General features: G+C 44.6%; 1 protein-coding gene across 1 annotated transcript; it reads left to right on the plus strand.

The window, feature by feature from the left end:
* Positions 1-320: 320 nt before the first annotated feature.
* Positions 321-17,733, plus strand: RSAD2 (radical S-adenosyl methionine domain containing 2). The gene is made up of 6 exons (XM_086323487.1): positions 321-1,677; positions 5,799-5,960; positions 8,383-8,612; positions 11,096-11,245; positions 13,407-13,439; positions 15,355-17,733. The coding sequence occupies exons 1-6, from the start codon at positions 1,326-1,328 to the stop codon at positions 15,517-15,519; spliced, it is 1,092 nt and encodes a 363-aa protein (XP_086179613.1). The 5' UTR covers positions 321-1,325; the 3' UTR covers positions 15,520-17,733.
* The last annotated feature ends 2,738 nt before the right edge of the window (positions 17,734-20,471 follow it).

Genomic DNA, 20,471 nt, shown 5'->3' on the forward strand with positions numbered 1-20,471 from the left:
AAAGCTATGACCAACCTTGACAGCATATTAAAAAGCAGAGACATTATTACTTTGCCAACAAAGCTTGGTCTAGTCAAAGCTATGGTTTTTCTAGTAGTCATGTATGGATGTGAGAGTTGAACTATAAAGAAAGCTGAGTACCACAGCTTTTGAACTGTGGTGTTGCAGAAGACTCTTGAGAGTCCCTTGGACTGCAAGGACATCAAACCAGTCCATTCTAAAGAAGATCAGTCCTGAATATTAATTGGAAGGACTGATGCTAAAGCTGAAACTCCAATACTTTGGACACCTTATGCAAAGAAATGACTCATTGGAAAAGACCCTGATGCTGGGAAAGATTGAAGGTGGGAAGAGAAGGGGACAACAGAGGATAAGATGGTTGGATAGCATCACGGACTCAAAGGACATGAGTTTGAGTTAAATCCAGGAGTTGGTGATGGACACAGAGGCCTGGCGTGCTGCAGTCCATGTGGTCGCAAAGAGTCAGACATGACTGAGTGACTGAACTGTACTGATAAGTGAATCACTTTTTTGTACACCTGAAACTAATACAACCTTGTAAATTAACCATACTTCAATTTTTTTTTTAAAAAAAGAAGGATCTTAGAAAAGCATCTGATTCTTCTCTTGTCTTTCAAAAATGGTATAGACAAGCATAAACCTGCAGGCAAAGATAAATGGCTTAATTTCAACATTTGAAACTTTTCACCATGTGAAAATACATTCATTAAGATGAATCACTAAAGGAAGATTCAGGCATTGATGTTTTTATGTGCCTATACATTTCAACTGAGATCTGAAAGGGGTCCTGAGCTGATAGAGTCTGCTCTCATCGTCTACCAGGCAATCAGTCTTCACTGTTTGGCTCTCCAGACAAACTCTCACTGAGCCCTCACAAGTAAAGGGCACTGGGGCAGATGCTTCTACAGGTTATGTCCTGCACTAGTAATTCAGCAGCTGTAGAGGTGGCTATGTCTCTGCCTAGTTCTATCACTACCTGCTGGATCCAAATAGAGATTCGAGAGCAGCATGTCCATCTACATCCAGTCTGAACTAGTACTGATTCCAGGAGACGGAGCTATGCCATGGGGCAGAGAAAACCAGATGTTGGTCCTACTCCTGAGACTTTAGTCTTGGCCCTGTTCCAACTTTCATTTTCACGAAGAAGGAAATCGAAACTTAACACTCAGCTGAGCGTTAGTCAAGGAAGGTGTGTTCCTCCTCCCGTATGACAGGGGGCCAGGCATGTATAAAAGCCAGCCTGCAGCTGCAACGCAGTCTCAGGGCACTTGCCACCACAGCGCAGCCTCAGGGCACCTGCCACCATGTGGATGCTGGTACCCATTGCATTTGCTCTCAAGCTGCTGAATGTCTTCCTGCAGCCCCTGGGCTCTGTGTGGAGCAGCTTGGGGCCCCTGTTCCTCCAGCTCCGTGCAGCATCTTGGCTGGCAGGGGGCGAGAGGAGCCGGCCGCTCCAGGACAGGAGGGAAGCGGGGGAGCCCGGCAGGGCGGAGGGAGAGGACGGCGGCGACCTGCCCACCACCCCCACCAGCGTCAATTACCACTTCACCCGCCAGTGCAACTACAAGTGTGGCTTCTGCTTCCACACAGCCAAAACGTCCTTCGTGCTGCCGCTGGAGGAGGCCAAGAAAGGTCTGCTGATGCTGAAAGAAGCAGGTGAGTCCCCAGACCCAGGAAAACCCTCAGGTGCTCAGTCACTTCAAGAAGGGCGAAGAGGCTGGGTCAGGGAGCAGTCCCGGTCGGAGAGGTTCCCCAGGAACTCAGTCCTTCCCAGGACACAGTGGGGATGCACTCCGGCCAGAGGAGGTGGGGGTGAGCTGTGGATGGGTGCCGAGATCTTCCCAACTTGCAGAGTGGGCTGCATCAGGGAGCAAAGCATCACCGCTTCTTCTAAGTGAGCAGCATGGGGAAGGAGGCAGGTTGGGAAGTTGTGCCTCTCTCTGAGTTGATGTACTGAGTTCCCCAGAAACAGCTGGTAAGAGCTACCAACAAATACAAAAACTTTTGACTTAAGAAATGCAATGTTTGGGTTTGTTGTTTGGGATTATTTACGTGCTCTTATCATGAATATTTAGAGAAGCTGTGTACCATTCAAGTAAGGCAGTGCTTTTGCTCTGGAGACTTGCTCACTGAGTGTCACCGTATCAGTAACAGGCAGGCATCTCAGAGACAGCCCAGCCAGTCCAGGTCTAAAGTGATCTGCCCTCCTCCTCTCCCATCTGCCTGTCTTCCCTAGAGCACTTCCTAAGCCAGCAACCTCAGCCACATCACCAGCGTCTTTTTCAACTTGCTTAACTCTGCTGCAGACATATAACACGTACTTGTCTTGCACACATACTGCACGTCACAGTGACCACATCCTGATAAAGAGCAGGCAGATCTGCACAGAGAACAGCAGGGTGCCCATAGCTCCTGCCATCTTCAGCCCCTGCCCTTTCTGCCTGAGGTAACCACTAGCTCCTATCCTGACACCAGCCTTGCCAAATTTGGTAATTTATATGCTGAGAATGCAGAGAAGGCAATGGCCCCCCACTCCACTACTCTTGCCTGGAAAATCCCATGGACAGAGGAGCCTGGTAGGCTGCAGTCCATGGGGTCTCTAGGAGTCGGACATGACTGAGTGACTTCACTTTCACTTTTCACTTTCATACATTGGAGAAAGAAATGGCAACCCACTCCAGTGTTCTTGCCTGGAGAATCCCAGGCAAGATGGGGGAGCCTGGTGGGCTGCCGTCTCTGGGGTTGCACAGAGTCGGACACGACTGAAGCGACTTAGCAGCAGCAGCAGCAGCAGCATGCTGAGAACGTGCACCTGACCGTTACTGGATCTGACGTATTTCACTCCCCGTATGTCTGCCCGGTCATCCGAAGCTCATCCAGCGCCTGACCCACCTCACCGCCGTTCCCAGTGGCGTCTAGTTCAGCATCTTGGTATTTCTCACCAGGACTGTTGCAGTTCATCTCATTGTCCCTTTGTCCCCACGGAAAGCACGTGATCATACGGAAATATATGTTGGATGCATAACTCCCCCTACTGAACTTTCTTCCCTGGCTTCCAAGCCCAAACTTGTGAGCACAGGCTTCAAGTACCACGCTGCTGTCCTCACCCCATTTCCTGAAGGACCCCGTGCTATGGGCACATCACGTGACACAATTCTCCCCCAACACCTTCCTCGTGGACCCTGATCGCACTGTTCTCTCTTTCTGGAATGCCAGGCACCCCAGGCTCTGTTAGTGAACTTTCAAAGCTCCTTAGAAATATTCCTGGTCTTCTTCATGCAAGATACCTTCCCAGGTGGCACTAGAGGTAAAGAACCCGCCTGCCAATTCAGGAAACCCAAGAGGCTGGGGTTCGATCCCTGGGTCAGGAAGATCCCCTGGAGAAGGGAATGGCAACCCACTCCAGTATTCGTGCCTGGAGACTCCCATGGACAGAGGAGCCTGGTGGGCCAAAATCCATGAGGTCGCAGAGGCAGACATGAATGAGCACCTAAGCACATGGCACAGTGCTGTGTTCACAGCACACTACTTACATTGCCAAGGAATGGAAGCAGCCTAACTGCTTGTTATAGCATGTTTAAAATTGTGCTCTTTTGTTTTACTGTTCTGTTTTTAATACTTGGGTCCCCCAAGAGTTTGAGTTCTAAGACTGAAACTTGACATTCTGTTAATCATTTTATCTAGCAAAATATGTAGCAGGTAATAGGAATCTAATGAATTTTTTGAATAGATGAATTAATGCATGAACGAACAAATGAGGAGAGGACTGAGGTGGTGGAAAGAACTTAGACTCTTGATTCATAAGGCCAGTATTTGAGTTCCTGCTCCAGCACTCATTAGATGTGCCAAGAAATTTGACGTTCTGACTATCAGTTTAATATTCTTTAAAATATAGAGCAAAATGATAGCTCATATATCAATCTTACAAAGTTTCTACAAGCCACAAATAAATGAATGCTCTTGTTTTTTCAGTAGAGCATAAACTATTATAGTTATGATTAATACATATTGTGACCTCTCAGTTTGAAGTAAATAAAACCAAAGTTAGTTAAGATGGTTAGGGTATAGTGTGGGTGGCATGTCCTGTAAGTGAAATTTCTGGTAAATGAAGGAAAATCTATTTTGGTGACTGTTAAAATTTAAATTTCCTTTTAAATTTAAATTAAGAAAATAAATGTAAATATACATTACATTTAAAATTAAAATTGCTACACTGGAGGAAGAGGCTTCCTTCGTAGCTCAGTGGGTAAAGAATCTGCCTGCAATGCAGGAGACCTGGGTTTGACTCCTGGGTCAGGAAGGAATTCCCTGGAGAAGGAAATGGCAACCCACTCCAGAGTTCTTAGAGAATCCCATGGATGGAGGAGCCTGGCAGGCTACAGTCCATGAGGTCGCAAGAGTCTGACATGACTGAAGCAACGAAACCACCACCACTCTGGATGAAGATGCTTCCAAAATATATTATTTACTCCTCTGATTTTTACATAGCAGGTTGAATAGAACACAGCCATTATGAGCATCGTCACAGCTCTTGACCTGAGCTGTGACAGGATGGATTGTGTGTTGCCGCCACTGTGAATGAATGGCTCCTTTTCTAAGCTCTTAGCTGCATCTCTACATCCCGTTCCTTCAGTCTTATCGTTCACTCATCCCCTCTGGCCTGCTCCTCAAACTCATCACGGGCTACGCTGCTGGCCAACACACTGTTTCACTTTCCCCAGTTACCTGTCCCTGCTTAATCACACTTTTAGGGAACAATATTTTATTTGGAATAATAATGCTTGTCACACAAGCTGCCTCCTAGCATGTTAGCTTATGAAGAGTGAGATGATATAATTTATCACTGTCCTACTGCAGAAACATTTGAGAGCAAAACAGGTCCTGGGAAGAACAACTGATGAGATGTGGTCTCTGTAAACCGGGACTGTCCTGGGAAAGACAGGATGGAGGGCAAACTCACTTTCGAAAGATCAAAGGCTTTGGAGCTTGGACCTATGTCCTTGGACCTATGTCCTAGCTCCATTTCTCTCTGTTCAGTTCAGTTCAGTCCCTCAGTCGTGTCTGACTCTTTGCAACCCCATGGACTGTGGCACGCCAGGCCTCCCTGTCCATCACCAACTCCCGGAGTTTACCCAAACTCATGTCCATTGAGTCAGTGATGCCATCCAACCATCTCACCCTCTGTTGTCCCCTTCTCCTCCTGCCCTCAATCTTTCCCAGCATCAGGGTCTTTTCAAATGAGTCAGTCCTTCACACGAGGTGGCCAAAGTATTGGAGTTTCAGCTTCAGCATCAGTCCTTCCAATTAATATTTAGGACTGATTTCCTTTAGAATGGACTGGTTGAATCTCCTCGCAGTCCAAAGGACTCTCAAGAGTCTTCTCCAACACCACAGTTCAAAAGCATCAATTCTTTGGTGCTCAGCTTTCTTTATAGTCCAATTCTCACATCCATACATGACTATTGGAAAAACCATAGCCTTGACTAGACCGACCTTTGTTGGCAAAGTAATGTCACTGCTTTTTAATATGCTGTCTAGGTTGGTCATAGCTCTTCTTCCAAGGAGCAAGCGTCTTTTAATTTCATGGCTGCAGTCACCATCTGTGGTGATTTTGGAGCCCCCCAACATAAAGTCTGTCACTGTTTCCCTATCTATTTGCCATTTCTCTCCAGTCTCATTCTATTACCTTGAGAAAACTCTACTTTTGCCATTAAAATGATAATGGATGTTGATGAAGTGCTAGAATAGAAGGAAACTCCATGTGCTGTCTGTCCCAGGTATGGAGAAGATCAACTTCTCAGGCGGGGAGCCATTCCTCCAGGACCGGGGCGAGTACCTGGGCAGGCTGGTGAAGTTCTGTAAGCAGGAGCTGCAGCTGCCCAGCGTCAGCATTGTCAGCAACGGGAGCCTGATCCGCGAGAGGTGGTTCCAGAAGTACGGTGAGCAGCCCCCACGGCATGTGACTCTGGCCTCTGTCACTGTTGGTCACTGTATTTCCGTCCATCCTGGGCCTCTGGCCTGGCCTGCTGGGGATCCGAAGGGAGGAAAAAAGCGAGTATGCTTGTTGTAATCTCTCTTCAGGCTGCACGCCAAGTAGGGCTCTCATAAACAAGTATGGCAAAGCAGATAGCAGGACCCACCAGCAGATGCTCCCGTCCATTATCAAAGTAGCTTTAGTTGAGTCATTAGTGGGGAAGATGAACACAGTGGACAGTTTGGCAAGCCCTGACCTTATTGTTTCCTATTCATGTTTAATTTTTAGAGTATTTATGGAAATGACTCTATTTTAGTAGTGTCCTGTATAAATTGAGGGATTGGACTAAAATAGTCATTCTCCCCTCTGGCTATGTATGTTTTGGCTACTGAGGAACTTTAAATAAGACATCACTGCTGGGACTGGCCTCCAGACTATTTATTTCAGAGCCTTGTGGTGTGTGGACATTCCAACTTGGGGTGCTCCAAAGGGATTCCACTCTGCAATCAGGGTTACGAACGCCTGGTCTTAAGACTGTTGATATTTTGCCACTAAGTCGTGTCCTACTCTTTTGTGACCTCATGGATAGTAACCTGCCAGGCTCCTCTGTCCATGGGATTCTCCAGGCAAAAATACTGGAGTAGGTCGCCATTTCCTTCTCCAGGGGCTCTTCCTGACTCAGGGATCAAACCTGTGTCTCCTGCATTGGCAGGTGGATTCTTTACCACTAAGCCACCAGAGGAGCCTAAGACTGTAGAGGTCCCTTAGTGCTAATTTTTACATAGATATTAATATTCTTGGAGAAGTAAATGGCAACCCACTCCAGTATCCTTGCCTAGAAAATCTCTTGGACACAGGAGCCTGGTGGGCTGCAGTCCATGGGGTTGCAAAGAGTTGGGCATGACTGAGTGACTAACACTTACACTTATTAATATTCTTAGAGCATTACCTGGAATTTAGGAAGCATGTGAAAAATTTTAGCTATTATTACACTTTATTTAACTTATTTATTTAGTCTATTCTATTTATTTTGTTTTTTAACAGTTTTTTAAAATTAATTCTTATTGGAGTATAGCTGTTTACAATATTGTGATAGTCTATGGTCATAGACTGTCCAGGTCAGTCCCAAGTGCTTCCACTTGGTTAGTCGCAGACCTGAGGCTGTCACTGCCCTGCTCCCTCCCGGTGATCATGCATTCATTCTCTAAGTCAGAGAGTCTGTTTCCATTTGTAAATAAGTTCCTGTGTATCATTTTTAAGATTCTGCAATACAAGCCCTATCATTCCATGTTTCTCTTTTTCTGCCCGACTTCACTCAATATGACAATTTCCTGGTCCATCCATATTGCTGTGGTTGCATTATTTCATTCTTTTTAATGACTATGTTCAATCTCCCAAATAAAACTCTTTGAAAACAGCATGAAATATTTTTGTTACCAAGTCGAAGCTGGCTCTGCTCACCACACGACAAGCCTTAAAACTGGGAGAGGAGGTGTTGAGACAAGGAATAAGGACTTGACTCCAAAAGCTGGCAGAAGGACCAGATCGCAGACTGTCTCAAAATAAGCATCTCATTGGGGTCTGGAGCAGATGAGGAATAAAGTAAAAAGGCCCCAGGTTTTGCAATTATTCCCTCAAGGGCCCTCAGGAAGGATATGTATAAGTTTCTTTTCTCTTGCAGGTGGACAAGTTCAGGGTGTTTCTCTGAACAAAAGCATTTTGGTTTAACATTCAGGCAGAGGGCCAGGGTTCTCCGAGGCAGGCCATTGTATATGGACAGTATTCTTTTAGTGAACAATAGCAAAGGGAAGCAAAGGTCAAAGTAACAGACACAGAGCTGACATGTAGTCAGATTTAGCTCCTGTAACATTTTAAAATGTCTGGAGGAACAAACAAAACGTTTTTGCCTTCTTCTGTGGTCCCTAAGGCTCCAGTTCTCCACCTCTGGCTTGAAAGCCTATGCTCTTTTATATATATATATATATATATATATATACACACATAATTTTATTTCTTTGTTTTTGGCTGTGCTGACTTCCCTGCTGTGAGGGCTTTTCTCTAGTTTTGGGCACCAGAGGCAACTCTTCCTTGTAGAGGCTTCTCGTGTTGCGAAGCACAGGCTCAGGGGCGTGTAGGCTTCTGTCGCTGTGGCTCCTGGGCTTGGAGCCCAAGCTCAGTAGTGGTACTCGGGCTTGGTTGCTCTGAGGCATGTGGGCATCTTCCTAGATCAGGGAGTGAACCCATGTCTCCTGCGTTGGCAGGCCGATTTTTTCCCCGTCAGCCACCAGGGAAGCCCCAAATCCTATGCTTTCATCCTTGGATGGAAAAGCTTAACCTAAGTTTTCCTCCTTGGACAGAAAAGCCTAACAGTGATCGTTTTCCCTCAGGTGAATATTTGGACATTCTCGCCATCTCCTGTGACAGCTTTGACGAGCAGGTCAATGTCCTTATTGGCCGTGGTCAAGGAAAGAAGAACCACGTAGAAAATCTCCAGAAACTGAGGACATGGTGTAAGGAATACAGAGTGGCCTTCAAGATAAACTCAGTCATCAATCGATTCAACGTGGACGAGGATATGAAGGAACAGATAACCGCGCTCAACCCCGTCCGCTGGAAGGTACCAACCTCGTTGCTTTTGTGATTGTAATGCAGTGAGCGTTCAGGAGAGATTTGCTTCAGGGACACCAAAAATGATAAGGATACAGAGAGCTCTGGACTCAGAGAGCCAGCTGGGTTTGGTCCTTCTTGCTGCTAGACTTAGAATTGGCTTCTGGGGGCTCATCCCATATGCACTGTCCTGAAACAGATTAGCAGGAGGACTTGTGTGAATATGTCGGTTTTTGTTTTGTTTTGTTTTTGGTAAAGATTTATTCATTTTTGACTGTGCTGGGTCTTCACTGCCACATGAACTTTTTTCTAATTGCAGCAGTGAGGGTCTGTGCTCTAGGTGCAGGGTGTGAGCTTCTCATTATGGTGACTTCTCTTGATGCAGAGCACAAGCTTTAGACTTCAGTAGTTAACAGCATGTGGACTCAGGATTTGCAGCTCCTGGGCTCAGTAGCTGTGGTGCATGGGCTTAGTGGCTCCGAGGCATGTGGGATCTTCCCAGTTCAGGGATTGAACTTGTGTCCTTTGCATTGCAAGGAGATTTCTTAATCACTGGACCGCCAAGGAAGCCCCTGAATATGTATTCTTAACAATCTGCCCTGGTCATTGTCATGCAGGAATCCATCAAAGTCTGTGGCTGGATCCCAGACTAATACAACTGAAGATAGGATGTAGAATTCAATTCTAGGAAGGAAAAGAGAGGAAGAAAACTCATGGAATATGAAGCTATGTCTGCTGGGATAAAGTGGGAAGGCAAAATGGGAAAGGTTTAATTCTGCCAAAAAACCAGGAAGACTTCATGTAGGAGGCGGTATTTGACTCCTTCTCTAGCAGATGAGTCTTCCTTGACTCAGATGGTAAAAAATCCTCCTGCAGTGGATTAAATCCAGTGCAGGTGACCTGGATTTGATCCCTAGGTCTGGAAGATCCTCTGGAGAAGGAATGACAACCCACTCCATATTCTTGCCTGGAGAATCCCATGGACAGAGGAGCCTGGCGGGCTATGGTTCATGGGGTCTCAAAGAGTCGGACATGACTGAAGCAACTTAGCAGGCATGCATGCACATAATGGCTTAAAACCTAAAGGGACTACCTCAAAATTAAAGTGTTAAATATTTTAGGAAGCCTATTTCAACTGGTATATTTCATCACTTAAATCTAAAATGTAGTAAGAAACAATATGCATTTCTATGAAGGTTTAAAAACTACTTTTAAAAATACCACAGTATAAATACTAACAATAAAATGCTGATCTAAAAAATTGAAAATTTATAGGCAGATGTATTATAAATGGCTTCCCAGGTGGCACTAGTTATAAAGAATGTGCCTGCCAATGCAGGAGATGCAGGAGGTGTGCATCTCAGGAAGATTCCTGGGTCAGGAAGAGCCCCTGTTAAGAGGGCATGGCAACCCACTCCCCGCTCCAGTATTCTTATCTGGAGAAATCCATGGACAGAGGAGCCTGGTGGGCTACAGTCCATGGAGTCGCAAAGAGTTGGACACAACTGAGTGACTGAGCACGCGTATTATAAACCTGATTATTTTGTATCAAAGAACTACGACATAGATATATACATAAAAATCACTTCTATTCCTCAAGTCCCCCAAAACTGTTCATCTCAATAGGTATAACTAGCTGATGTTCCAAACCCAAAGGCTAGAGATGCCCCCAAAAGTAATAGTAAAGGAGTTCCTCTCCTATACTTTCCAATTCCAATTCTGTTCATCTCATGAAGATTATTTTCAGAACACTAAGAGAGATTTCTAGATGTATAAAATATTCTTATGAATTTACATTGATTTCAGCTGAAGTTTCTAATTTTGTAAAAGATGGCCAATTACCCAATGTTGATCCCCTGGAGAAGGAAATGGCAACCTACTCCAGTATCCTTGCCTGGAAAATTCCATGGATGGAGGAGCCTGGCAGACTACAGTCCACAGGGTTGAAAATAGTTGGACACGACTGAGCAACTTCAATTCATTTCACTCATATTATGAAAAAAAAAAAAAAAGACTAAATCAAATATAACCTAGATCAGTTTTTTAAAACATTATATTTTGGGAATATTTGGGCTTTTAGTACCATATTCCTAAATTTCAGGTCACATTTTCATTTTGCCAGAGCAGTGTCTTTCTAGAATGTTCCTCAGTTGAACAAGTTTTCTCTGCTGAGCTTCCCTGGTGACGCAGATGGTAAAGAATCCGCCTGCAATGCGGGAGACGTGGGTTCGATCCCTGGGTCAGGAAGATCTCCTGGAGAAGGAAATGTGTGCTCACTCCAGTATGCTTGCCTGGGAAATCCCATGGACAGAGGAGCATGGTGGGCTGCAGTCCACAGTCCACGGGGTCGCAAAGAGCCGGAAACAACTGAGCGACTAACAATTTCACTTTCTCTGCTCAGGAGGGATGAAGCTTGGTTCAGAGGGAAATGCAATTTGGGATAAAAAGTGGTGGAAAGCTCGTTAGGAGGCCAACACCACCCTTGTGTTTCAGGTCTTCCAGTGTCTCATAATTGAGGGTGAGAACTCTGGAGAAGATGCTCTAAGAGAAGCGGAACGGTTCGTGATCAGCGACGAGGAGTTTGAAGCGTTCTTGGATCGCCACAAGGATGTGTCCTGCTTGGTGCCCGAGTCTAACCAGAAGGTCAGAAAGTGAACTTTCTAAGTGTATTAAAGTGTATTAATAGAAAGTGAGCATCATTTTGTTTCCCATCACACACGTAGCTCCAAAGAGAAAAGTGTCTCCACCAAGGGCTGCCCATGCTGGGATGTGGGAGGGTTTCGTGGAGAAAGGGGAGGAGTCTCATGGTAGATATAGAAGCTGTACTAAATCTTTAGGTTTCCAGTGAGAACAGTGGATATGTCTTGTTAGCACAAATGCATATGTCCTGTAGATTAAACCATGTCAGCCAAAGCATGTCTACCCTGCAGAGATTCCACAGAGTAAATAATCAGAGTGTTCTCTGAAGCCAAAGGAAAAAAGAACTTCTTGTTCAAAGCTATGTTCCTGCAGTGTTAAGGAGAGGAGTAAAAAAAAAAAAAATTGAAGGTAGTCTGATACTCAGCATACAGAGAACAGGTAAACTCATGTTGTCAGTATGGAATGTTATACTGACTAAGTACATTAGGGAGCCAGGATAAATTTGCATGATATGATATTGGGTGGAAATAAAGAACAACAGGCAAAATCCATTCTACCTTTAATCCTAGTGTGCACGGGTGTGTATGTACGCATCCTGTGGTCGTCTTGGGGTAATGGATTATCAATCATTTTTGTCTACCTTGATAACTCTTCAGACTTTAAATTTTTCTAAAATAGGTAGTTTTATTATTTTTCAATTATTTAAAAATCAAAAGCTTTCCCCATCTTCCCCCGAAGAATAAACATGCAGCAAAATCTCTCCCTCACATGCTTATATCATATTGGAAATTCCAGAACAAGGACTCATTCCTTATGCTTTAGACTCCTAAGTCATGTTGACCAGAGCATGAGTAAGAAAATTCCCAGATGGGGTCAGAGCAGCTTTCAAAAAGAGGACAGAAAACAGAGGAGAATACTCATATGTCCACACTGTTGTATTTGACTTTATAAAAGTTGTCTTAATTATGCAGTTAATGTGAGATCAAAGAACATATACGTTATAATAAGCATTACTATTAATACTTGGGTGAGTTCTTCACAGAGGGACCATGAACCAGAAATCACTCCCCCATTTCAGAAACACAGGGGCCTGAGTCATAGAATTAACTGACCTCACCATGTCAGAGGCAGGATTAACTGACCTCACCTACATCAGAAAAAGGGTTAACTGACCTCACGCACATCAGAGATAAAGTTAGCTGACCTCAGCTGTGTGAGAGGCAAGGTTGGGCTGACTTCACCTATGTCAGAGGTAAAGAAAGGTGAACTAAAGTTGCCGTAGAGACCAACAGCCTACAAGACTGAAAAATATTTACAATCTGGCCTCTATGCAAACACATGTGCAGACCCCAACCTCTGTGGGTACGTAGGGAGGGTACAACTTCCTACAGAAGTACAGATACACCCTCCGCCTACCTCTGAAAGACGTCACTAGTTACGAGGAATGAAAGCAATGTTCAAGTCCTCAGTAAGCTCCCAGGCAATAGCATTAAAGGGCTTCCCAGGTGGCTCTAGTGGTAAAGAACCCGCCTGACAATCCAGGAGACATAAGAGACACAGGTTCGATCCCTGGGTTGGGAAGATCCCCTGGAGAAAGAACTGGCAACCCACTCCAGTATTCATGCCTGGAGAATCCCATAGACAGAGGAGCCTGGGGGACTACAGTCCACGGGGTGGCGAAGAGTTGGACACGGCTGAAGCAACTTAGTACACAGGCAGTAGCATTAGAGATTCTGCTTTATTCACTGAAAAGGGGGTCCATTAGAGGCATGTCACACACGTGAGGAACACTGAACAGGGAAGGACGGGGCACTCCAAGATCTGGAGGGCATGGAGAGTTAGCCTGGGTGCTTCCTTGTCAGAGGCGCTTTCAGAGCGCCCTGTGACCCTTCCAGCAGGACGCAGAGGCCAGCTTGCTGGAATCTGTTAGAATCTGAATGGACACAGACAGCTTGCCCGGGTGGGGGGCATTTTGGGTGGGGGCGGGGTCCTGGCAGGTGGCTTACCTTGTGGAGATGAATCCAAAGATGCTCAGGAGATTTGAGAAATGGTGACTCCAGAGATAAGGTGAAGCAAACACACGAACATTGTAAGGCAGACAGCTGAGTGTACGTACTGAAAAATATGCCTGAAACTAAATTTGTCTGTAATTTCTCCTTTGCAGATGAGAGATTCCTACCTTATTCTGGATGAATATGTGAGTATTTCTAGTGCATCATAAAATGATCCCTTAAAAATTAGCTAAGCACCAAGGCCAGAGTTGAGTTACAATCAGCATAACCGTTTAACCCATATTCGTTCTTTTTAGCCAGCATTTCCTATTTTTATTGTCACTGATTAGCATCAACATTATAGAGCCCTGACTTCATCCACTGTGCCCATGTTGGAGCTAAGGCGTTGGGCAGGTGTTGGCTTGAACCCAGTGCCCATGTTTGCATGACCACCCTGCCCCCTCCGCCACTACATGGTGTCTTCCCCGTGGCCATGGATCCACGGAGGTTGTGTGGAGCTGACATCACACAAAGCAGACTCCCTCTGTTATGCCATCTTTGGCTGGCTTCTCTGGTCATGGGGTACCAGGGGTTCTTTGCCCGAAGGATGTGTCACAAGTCACATTATTGCCTTTAATTCCTCAGATGCTGCCGGCTTATCTCTAACAGATTGCCATCGGCTTTGGGGTGAAGAGGTTGCAGAGTCCCCTAAAGACACCAATACATTCCTATGCCACTGCCTTCCGAGGGAAAAGATAACCCAGCATTCTCAAAACTGAAAAATCACTTTCCCTTTCCCTCTCTGTCTCTTCTGTTTTTGTCCCAATTCAGAAACGTTTGCCAATATTTCTAGCACAGGACAAATACTTCCATTCAAAGACCTGTGTTTAAGAAATGAGTTCCAAGAACAGTGGCTTTTCCATATTTAAGTTGGATTTGGTGTTTCAAGAAATGCTTACTGTGACTTTTGACACTTTATTATTTTCAAGTTAATCAGTGATACTTCACAGTCATTCACTTTTTTGTCAATATGAGCTTTCTTTACAGAGCAGAGGGGTGAGGGTGATAACACAAGTGTTTAGTTTATGGGTTCAAGGTAGAGAGGAAAAGTCAAACGGAATTTATTTTTGGAGTATCCTTACTGCCTGGGGATTTTTACCAATGTTCCTTCAAAATTCTCTGGTATCTGCATAGTTGGAATAAACAGAGTGGGAACAAAATTTACTTTTGACAATTTAAGAGCATTTTGATTCAGTAAGAATTACTATAAAATGCTCTGTGCCATGGTAGGTCATAAGGTATGAAGATCTGGTTCCTCGCTCCAGGATGCTTAATTTAGGATAAAAACCAAGACCCCTGGACTTCCCTGGTGGCTCAGTGGCAAAGAACCTGACTGCCAATGCAGGAGATGTGGGTTCAATCCCTGATCCGGGAAGATCCCCTGGAGGAGGAAATGGCAACCCACTCCAGTGTTCCTGCCTGGGAAATCCCAGGGACAGAGGAGCTTGGCGGGCTACAGTCCATGGGGGTAGCAAAGAGTAGGACAGGCTGAGTGAGTGAATACCACCACCAAGACCCTTAACAGGGCACGTGACACTTCTTGATGTGGGACCTGCCTGGCTTTGAAGTGCCTTTTCGTACAACCTTCTCTCCCTTTCTTAAAAGAACATTTTATTATTCTTCACTTGCTTGTGCACACACAGTTTTCACACAGCAATATCATCTACCTGAAATTTCGCAAATTTACTGTATTGTTTCTGGGCTTTAACAATACTACTCTCTCCGGCTTACAATTTCAAAACACAACTCAGATGTCAGCATCTTTTGGAAGACTTTCCAAATTATCCTACCCTCCAATGGAGGGATAAGTACATGTATACAATTCTGGTTATCCTGCACTTACCTGGCCTAATGTGTTCAGGTGGGTGAAGGGAGCTGGTTGAGAGCAGAAATGCTGTCCAATGGGCTCAGCATCCCCAGGGGAGCATCTCGCTTATAGGTCTCCACAAACATTTGTTGGAATGATTGGAATATCCAGAATCATTTTGAGTTGATCCCTCTAGTTGAGTTTTATAGGAAAATTATATGGAAATATTCTAACTTTTGTCCTGAATTTCCTAGATGCGCTTCCTGAACTGTAGAAATGGGCGGAAGGATCCTTCCAAGTCCATCTTGGACGTGGGTGTAGAAGAAGCTATAAAATTCAGTGGCTTTGATGAGAAGATGTTTCTAAAGCGAGGAGGGAAATATGTATGGAGCAAAGCAGACCTGAAGTTAGACTGGTGAAGTTGAACTGGTGAAGCTGGAAGCTGGACCACCCTCTGCCCACCCGTGGGGACCACCTTGGGACTCTGTGTGTGGCTGCCCCCCTTCTGATGGGCACTTCTCAGGGGCCCCAAATCCTGTTTTCATTGCATGTGGAATCTGCTTGTCTGTGGTAACTGAACCCACACAAATAACATAGATAATTGAAATCCGTAGCTCATACAAGACAATTAACCTTAGTTAAGTAGCTCATTTTGCATTTAATGCTCAAGTAGTGTCTACTGTGGCTCCTGTGTTTCCGTTTTGGAGTTGTTTTCCCAGTCCTTTCAGTTGATAGTTATTTTCCCATCTGGAAAAATTAGGAAGTCTCTCCACCTGTGGGGAGGCTTTTTATTTCTCAGCCTTTATATCATTGCAACCTTGGATACTTAACTAGACGTTGATAAATAGTCCATACATATTTCAAAAAATAAGAAATGCTCATCTTATCAGGCTTTGGTGAGACCCAGAAAGAGAAAATCTGCAGCCCATACTGACTATGCCAGGAATGTGAGCCATCTCCCTTTTGTTTTCCAAGAGTCTTAACAAAACCCAGGTATGCTTTACGTTTCGTGATGGAGTTGACACGGGGTCGGGGCTTGGGTTGCCGTGCGGATCTTCTGAGCCTGCAGGCAACAACATTGTTTATTTGCTCGGTTGTCTGCACATCACCAGGAAGTGACAGTTTCCTGGATCGGCATGATCCCGTTGGCAAAAGCACCAGGTGACAGCGGAGCAGGGGGCTGCAACTGGACCTGGCTTTTCTGTGAATAAAGCTGTGGCACAAAGCTACTCTTTCCCATTTAACTCTGAACCACTTGAAATAAGGATGTAATCTAGGGCAACGTGAGAAAGTTCCAGAGCCTTCTCTTACTGCTAAGAAAGAGCTCGAAGAAAAATGTCATTTGAATTGGGTCAAGGAACAAAACCCTCTTCTGGTGGAAATACCACCTGAACTTTATTCATGTAATTTTATTCATGTAACACTATCCCATTGCCTGGGAAGTAATAGTTTCCTATCATTGCTCTAAAACAGCAAAATCACAGACAATTTTTTGCTCAAAGAACTCTTTAATTAATAATCCAGCTGCTGTTTTGGCCACTAGATGGCATCTAAATGTTGCCTGATTCTGTTAAGCCTCCACGTAGATATTCTACTTCAGAATCTTTTTTTCAAGACTTGCAGATTTTAAAAGTTCGGTTTAAGTGATTTTTTTTTCCTCAGAAAAGATATCCTTACTTCAAATGTTAAGTCACTGTGATTCAAATGAAATATGAAGTGAATTTCTCTCAACCTGAGGGAAACTACATTTCTCTTTCCCCAAAGAGAAATAATATAAAGTAAAACATTGCACTTAGAAAAATGAAAAAAATATGTATATAAAGATAAAAACAATAAAATTAAAAAAATGAAAAAAAAGAAAAATGAAAAATAAGCTATTTTAAATACACTTTCCAGCTGTTTTTACACCACCACCCACTTCCTTATGCACTGACAGAATTTTCAATTCCTTAATGTTTAAAATATTCAAGTGTTCATTTTTCTTTAGCTGAAGAAGTAGCATTACAGTAAATTTCAAGTTTGGATTATATAACATTTTGCTTTATATTTTGTTTTTAAATATTTGGGTCTATTTTGTGAGATGTATTTCTTTTTATTAGGAAAATAAAAGATAATTTCAGTGAGGTATCGCCATTAAAGTATTAAAGGCAAGTATTTTTGTGGTGCTTTCAATTACTTCTTGGTTAGGTTGTGACAATAGGAATGGAATTTTGTCTTAGGAAACCTGGAAAGACTGGGCATTAGTAACAGCATGCTGGTATACAAAGTATGAATCTGAAACATCTGATATGTCAGCTCCTCTTCTATGACAATCTGGAGTTTGGAGTCTAGTTCTTCGATCAATAAAGAGAATCATGATAAAAAACAGGTGGACAAATTCTCCATGAGGTTCTATCAGAAAGTAATTCATTGCACAGGCCGCTCTCTTGTTGAAAGGACTAATTCATTCCTCGTGATTAGATGAAGGCTACTCACGCCATAAGCTTTTAAGACTTTGTCTTGAGTGTGTTTTGGACATCTCAGTTTTAGGGAAATATATGTATATATGTTTATTTTTTTCTATATGTGGGATGCTCTTGACTGCTGGTCTGTTGTTTTGTAAGATGTTGTAATAAAGTAATTTTTGTACACTACCTTCATTCTCAGTGGGTCAATGTAATGCAGTCTCTCCTTGGTGTGTGTTTAAGTAATTGCAGGCTTTTACAAACCACTATTGCTAAGGCAAGTACGCTTTAAAAATCAACAAAGTTACCAACAATTAATGAGCACATTTCAGACAGCCCCACTGGCAACAAGATGGAGCAGAGAAGAGCCACTGGGGAAAGGACTCCTCTTGTTTTAAATGAAAGCCAGCATCTGGGGGGCCTGGTGTCCTGAACTTGATCCCTTTGGAAGGAATGAATTCCTGTAGACAGGCAGCAGGAATAGCAGCAGCCCAGGATTTGCGTGGTCGCAGAGCCGCTGTTTCACTGTTCTGAATATCACAGGGTCTGCAGTCTGCAGAGCGGGAGCCTGGCACCCAGAGTCCCAGGTGGCACGGAACCGTTCGGAGCACCCGGTTCTGAGCTGCCCATTCAGTCCCTGCCCCTCAGATGCCTCAGGCCAGGCCTGCCTTTCCCAGCCCTTGGAGTCAAGAGTTCTACAACCCCAGCTCCAATGTGCACCCCATACCCTCCAGACTCAGACTGGCCCTTCTTGGACATGGGGCATTTTCTCAGACATTTCATTGCATTTAATCTTCAGTTGTAAGTACTCACTTCCTGAGCTTCCGTGGTGGCTCAGATGGTAAAGGTGTCTTCTTGCAATGTGGGAGACCTGGGTTCGATCCCTGGGTGGGGAAGATCCTCTGGAGAAGGAAATGGCAACTCACTCCAGTACTCTTGCCTGGAAAATTCCATGGACAAAGGAGCTTCGTAGGCTACAGTCCATGGGGTTGCAAAGAGTTGGACACGACTGAATGACTTTACTTTCACTTTACTCACTTCTTCAGGAAGGATATGGCCTCATTATTTTTGCCCACACTGGACTAGTCAGGCCAACCCTGGGCTCTAGCCCCCAGGACAGGGATCAGATCCAGGGGCTTGAGGACAGTGAAGGGGACTCAGAAGGCAGCCCAGGTTGTCTAGCCTTGTGGCCAGGACACAGGCAGCCATGTCTGGGGTGCATAACCCAGCGTCAAGTCTCTGCTGGCGTCTGCTGTTCCAGTCAGTGGCAAAGAATGGGAAATTCCACAGAAAGCCCACATAGCAAGTTCAACTCAGATGCCATTGAGTTGGGTTTGAAAGATGAGAAAGGCTTTTTAACCACATGCTCCCCCCATGATTCTAAGACAAATAAGCATTTGGAGAATATTTGAGAAACAGAACACAGCAAAATGAAGAAAATAAAAATTACCCATAATTACAGTGGCCCAGAGGCAACTGCTAGTTCATTTCATGCATATTTCCAGGAGTGCATATTTTTAATAGAATTGAGTTCTTACTCAATTTTATTTTCCACATAGCTTCTGAAGGATTTTAAAACCAACGGGCATTCTTATACTTTAATGAGAACAGCCAGTTCTTGACAATTCACATGAAAAGATGAGAAGAGATTCAATGGTATCCTAAAAGCCTCAGTTAATTTGGAAAAAAAAAAACACACCAGATTTGGGTTTTGAATTGTTTACAAATTTGATTACGAATGTGAGTACAACTCGTGTTCTGGGAATTCACTTTATCTAGAAAATATACATATAATAATAAAAACAAAAGTTCTCTGGGCAAACTCATTCCTGGAGGATCTGGGGAAATGAACAAAAAAGTGATTTATTATTTTAATCCGGGCCATCTCGGCTTGTCCTTGTCTGATTCTACCCTCAATTCCCATGTGTGAGTTTTTTCCACCCCAGCAAGCAATTTTCCCATATCAGCGTGATGTCCTGCTGCTGCTGCTGCTGCTAAGTCACTTCAGTCGTGTCCGACTCTGTGTGACCCCATAGACGGCAGCCCTTCTGCTTCAGCTCAGTTCTGACACTCTTTACTTGGAGGTAGCATCAGACCCAAGTGGCACTAGTGGTAAAGAACTCGCCTGCCAATACAAGAGATATAAGAGACTCAGGTTCAATTCCTGGGTCGGGAAGATCCCCTGGAGGAAAGCATTGCAACCCACTCCAGTATTTCTGCCTGGAGAATCCAACGGACAGAGGAGCCTGGCGGGCTACAGTCCATGGGGTAGTAAAGAGTCAGATATGATAGCACAGCACACACCCAGCATCAGATCCTATGGGTTAGGGGCTCAGTACCACCAGAGGGCACCTTACTTCCCCATCCCCAATACAGATGCCCATCACAACTGCAGGTTATCATCTGTGCTTCTCACTGACTGACCAGCTATGTCGAAGGGTCCAAGAACTCCCTCCTAGGGTTGGATTAATCTGCTAGATGAGCTCACAGAACTCAGAGAAACACCGTACTTACTAGGTTACCCGTTTATTATGAAAGGATGCGGTTTAGGAATAGCCGCTGGAAGAAAAAATTGCAGAGGGCGAGGTGTGGGGGAAGGGTACAAAGCATTCATGCCCTGTGGAGGGGCACCAGTCACTCTGAATCTGCACCTGTTCACCAAGCCAGAGGCACTTTGAACCTGGTCCCTTTGGGTTTTATGGAGGACTCATTCTGTAGCATGACATCACTGGTCACTGGTGATTGCACTCCCCCTTCTGGAGGTCTGAGGTTGGGACTGAAAGTTCTAACGCTCCAATCTCATGCCCTGGCAATCACCCTCCACCATAGGTGGCCTAGAGCCTGCCCAAAGTCTGCTTTGTACCATAGTAAAAGACCTCTGTATTCATGTCACTGAGAGAGGCTGGGACCTGGGACCAGGAACCCTT

This window comes from Bos grunniens, chromosome 11, assembly GCF_055505025.1.
Source record: "Bos grunniens cultivar Pamir isolate PY7600 chromosome 11, Bosgru_T2T1.0, whole genome shotgun sequence".
Taxonomy (NCBI): Eukaryota; Metazoa; Chordata; class Mammalia; order Artiodactyla; family Bovidae; genus Bos; species Bos grunniens.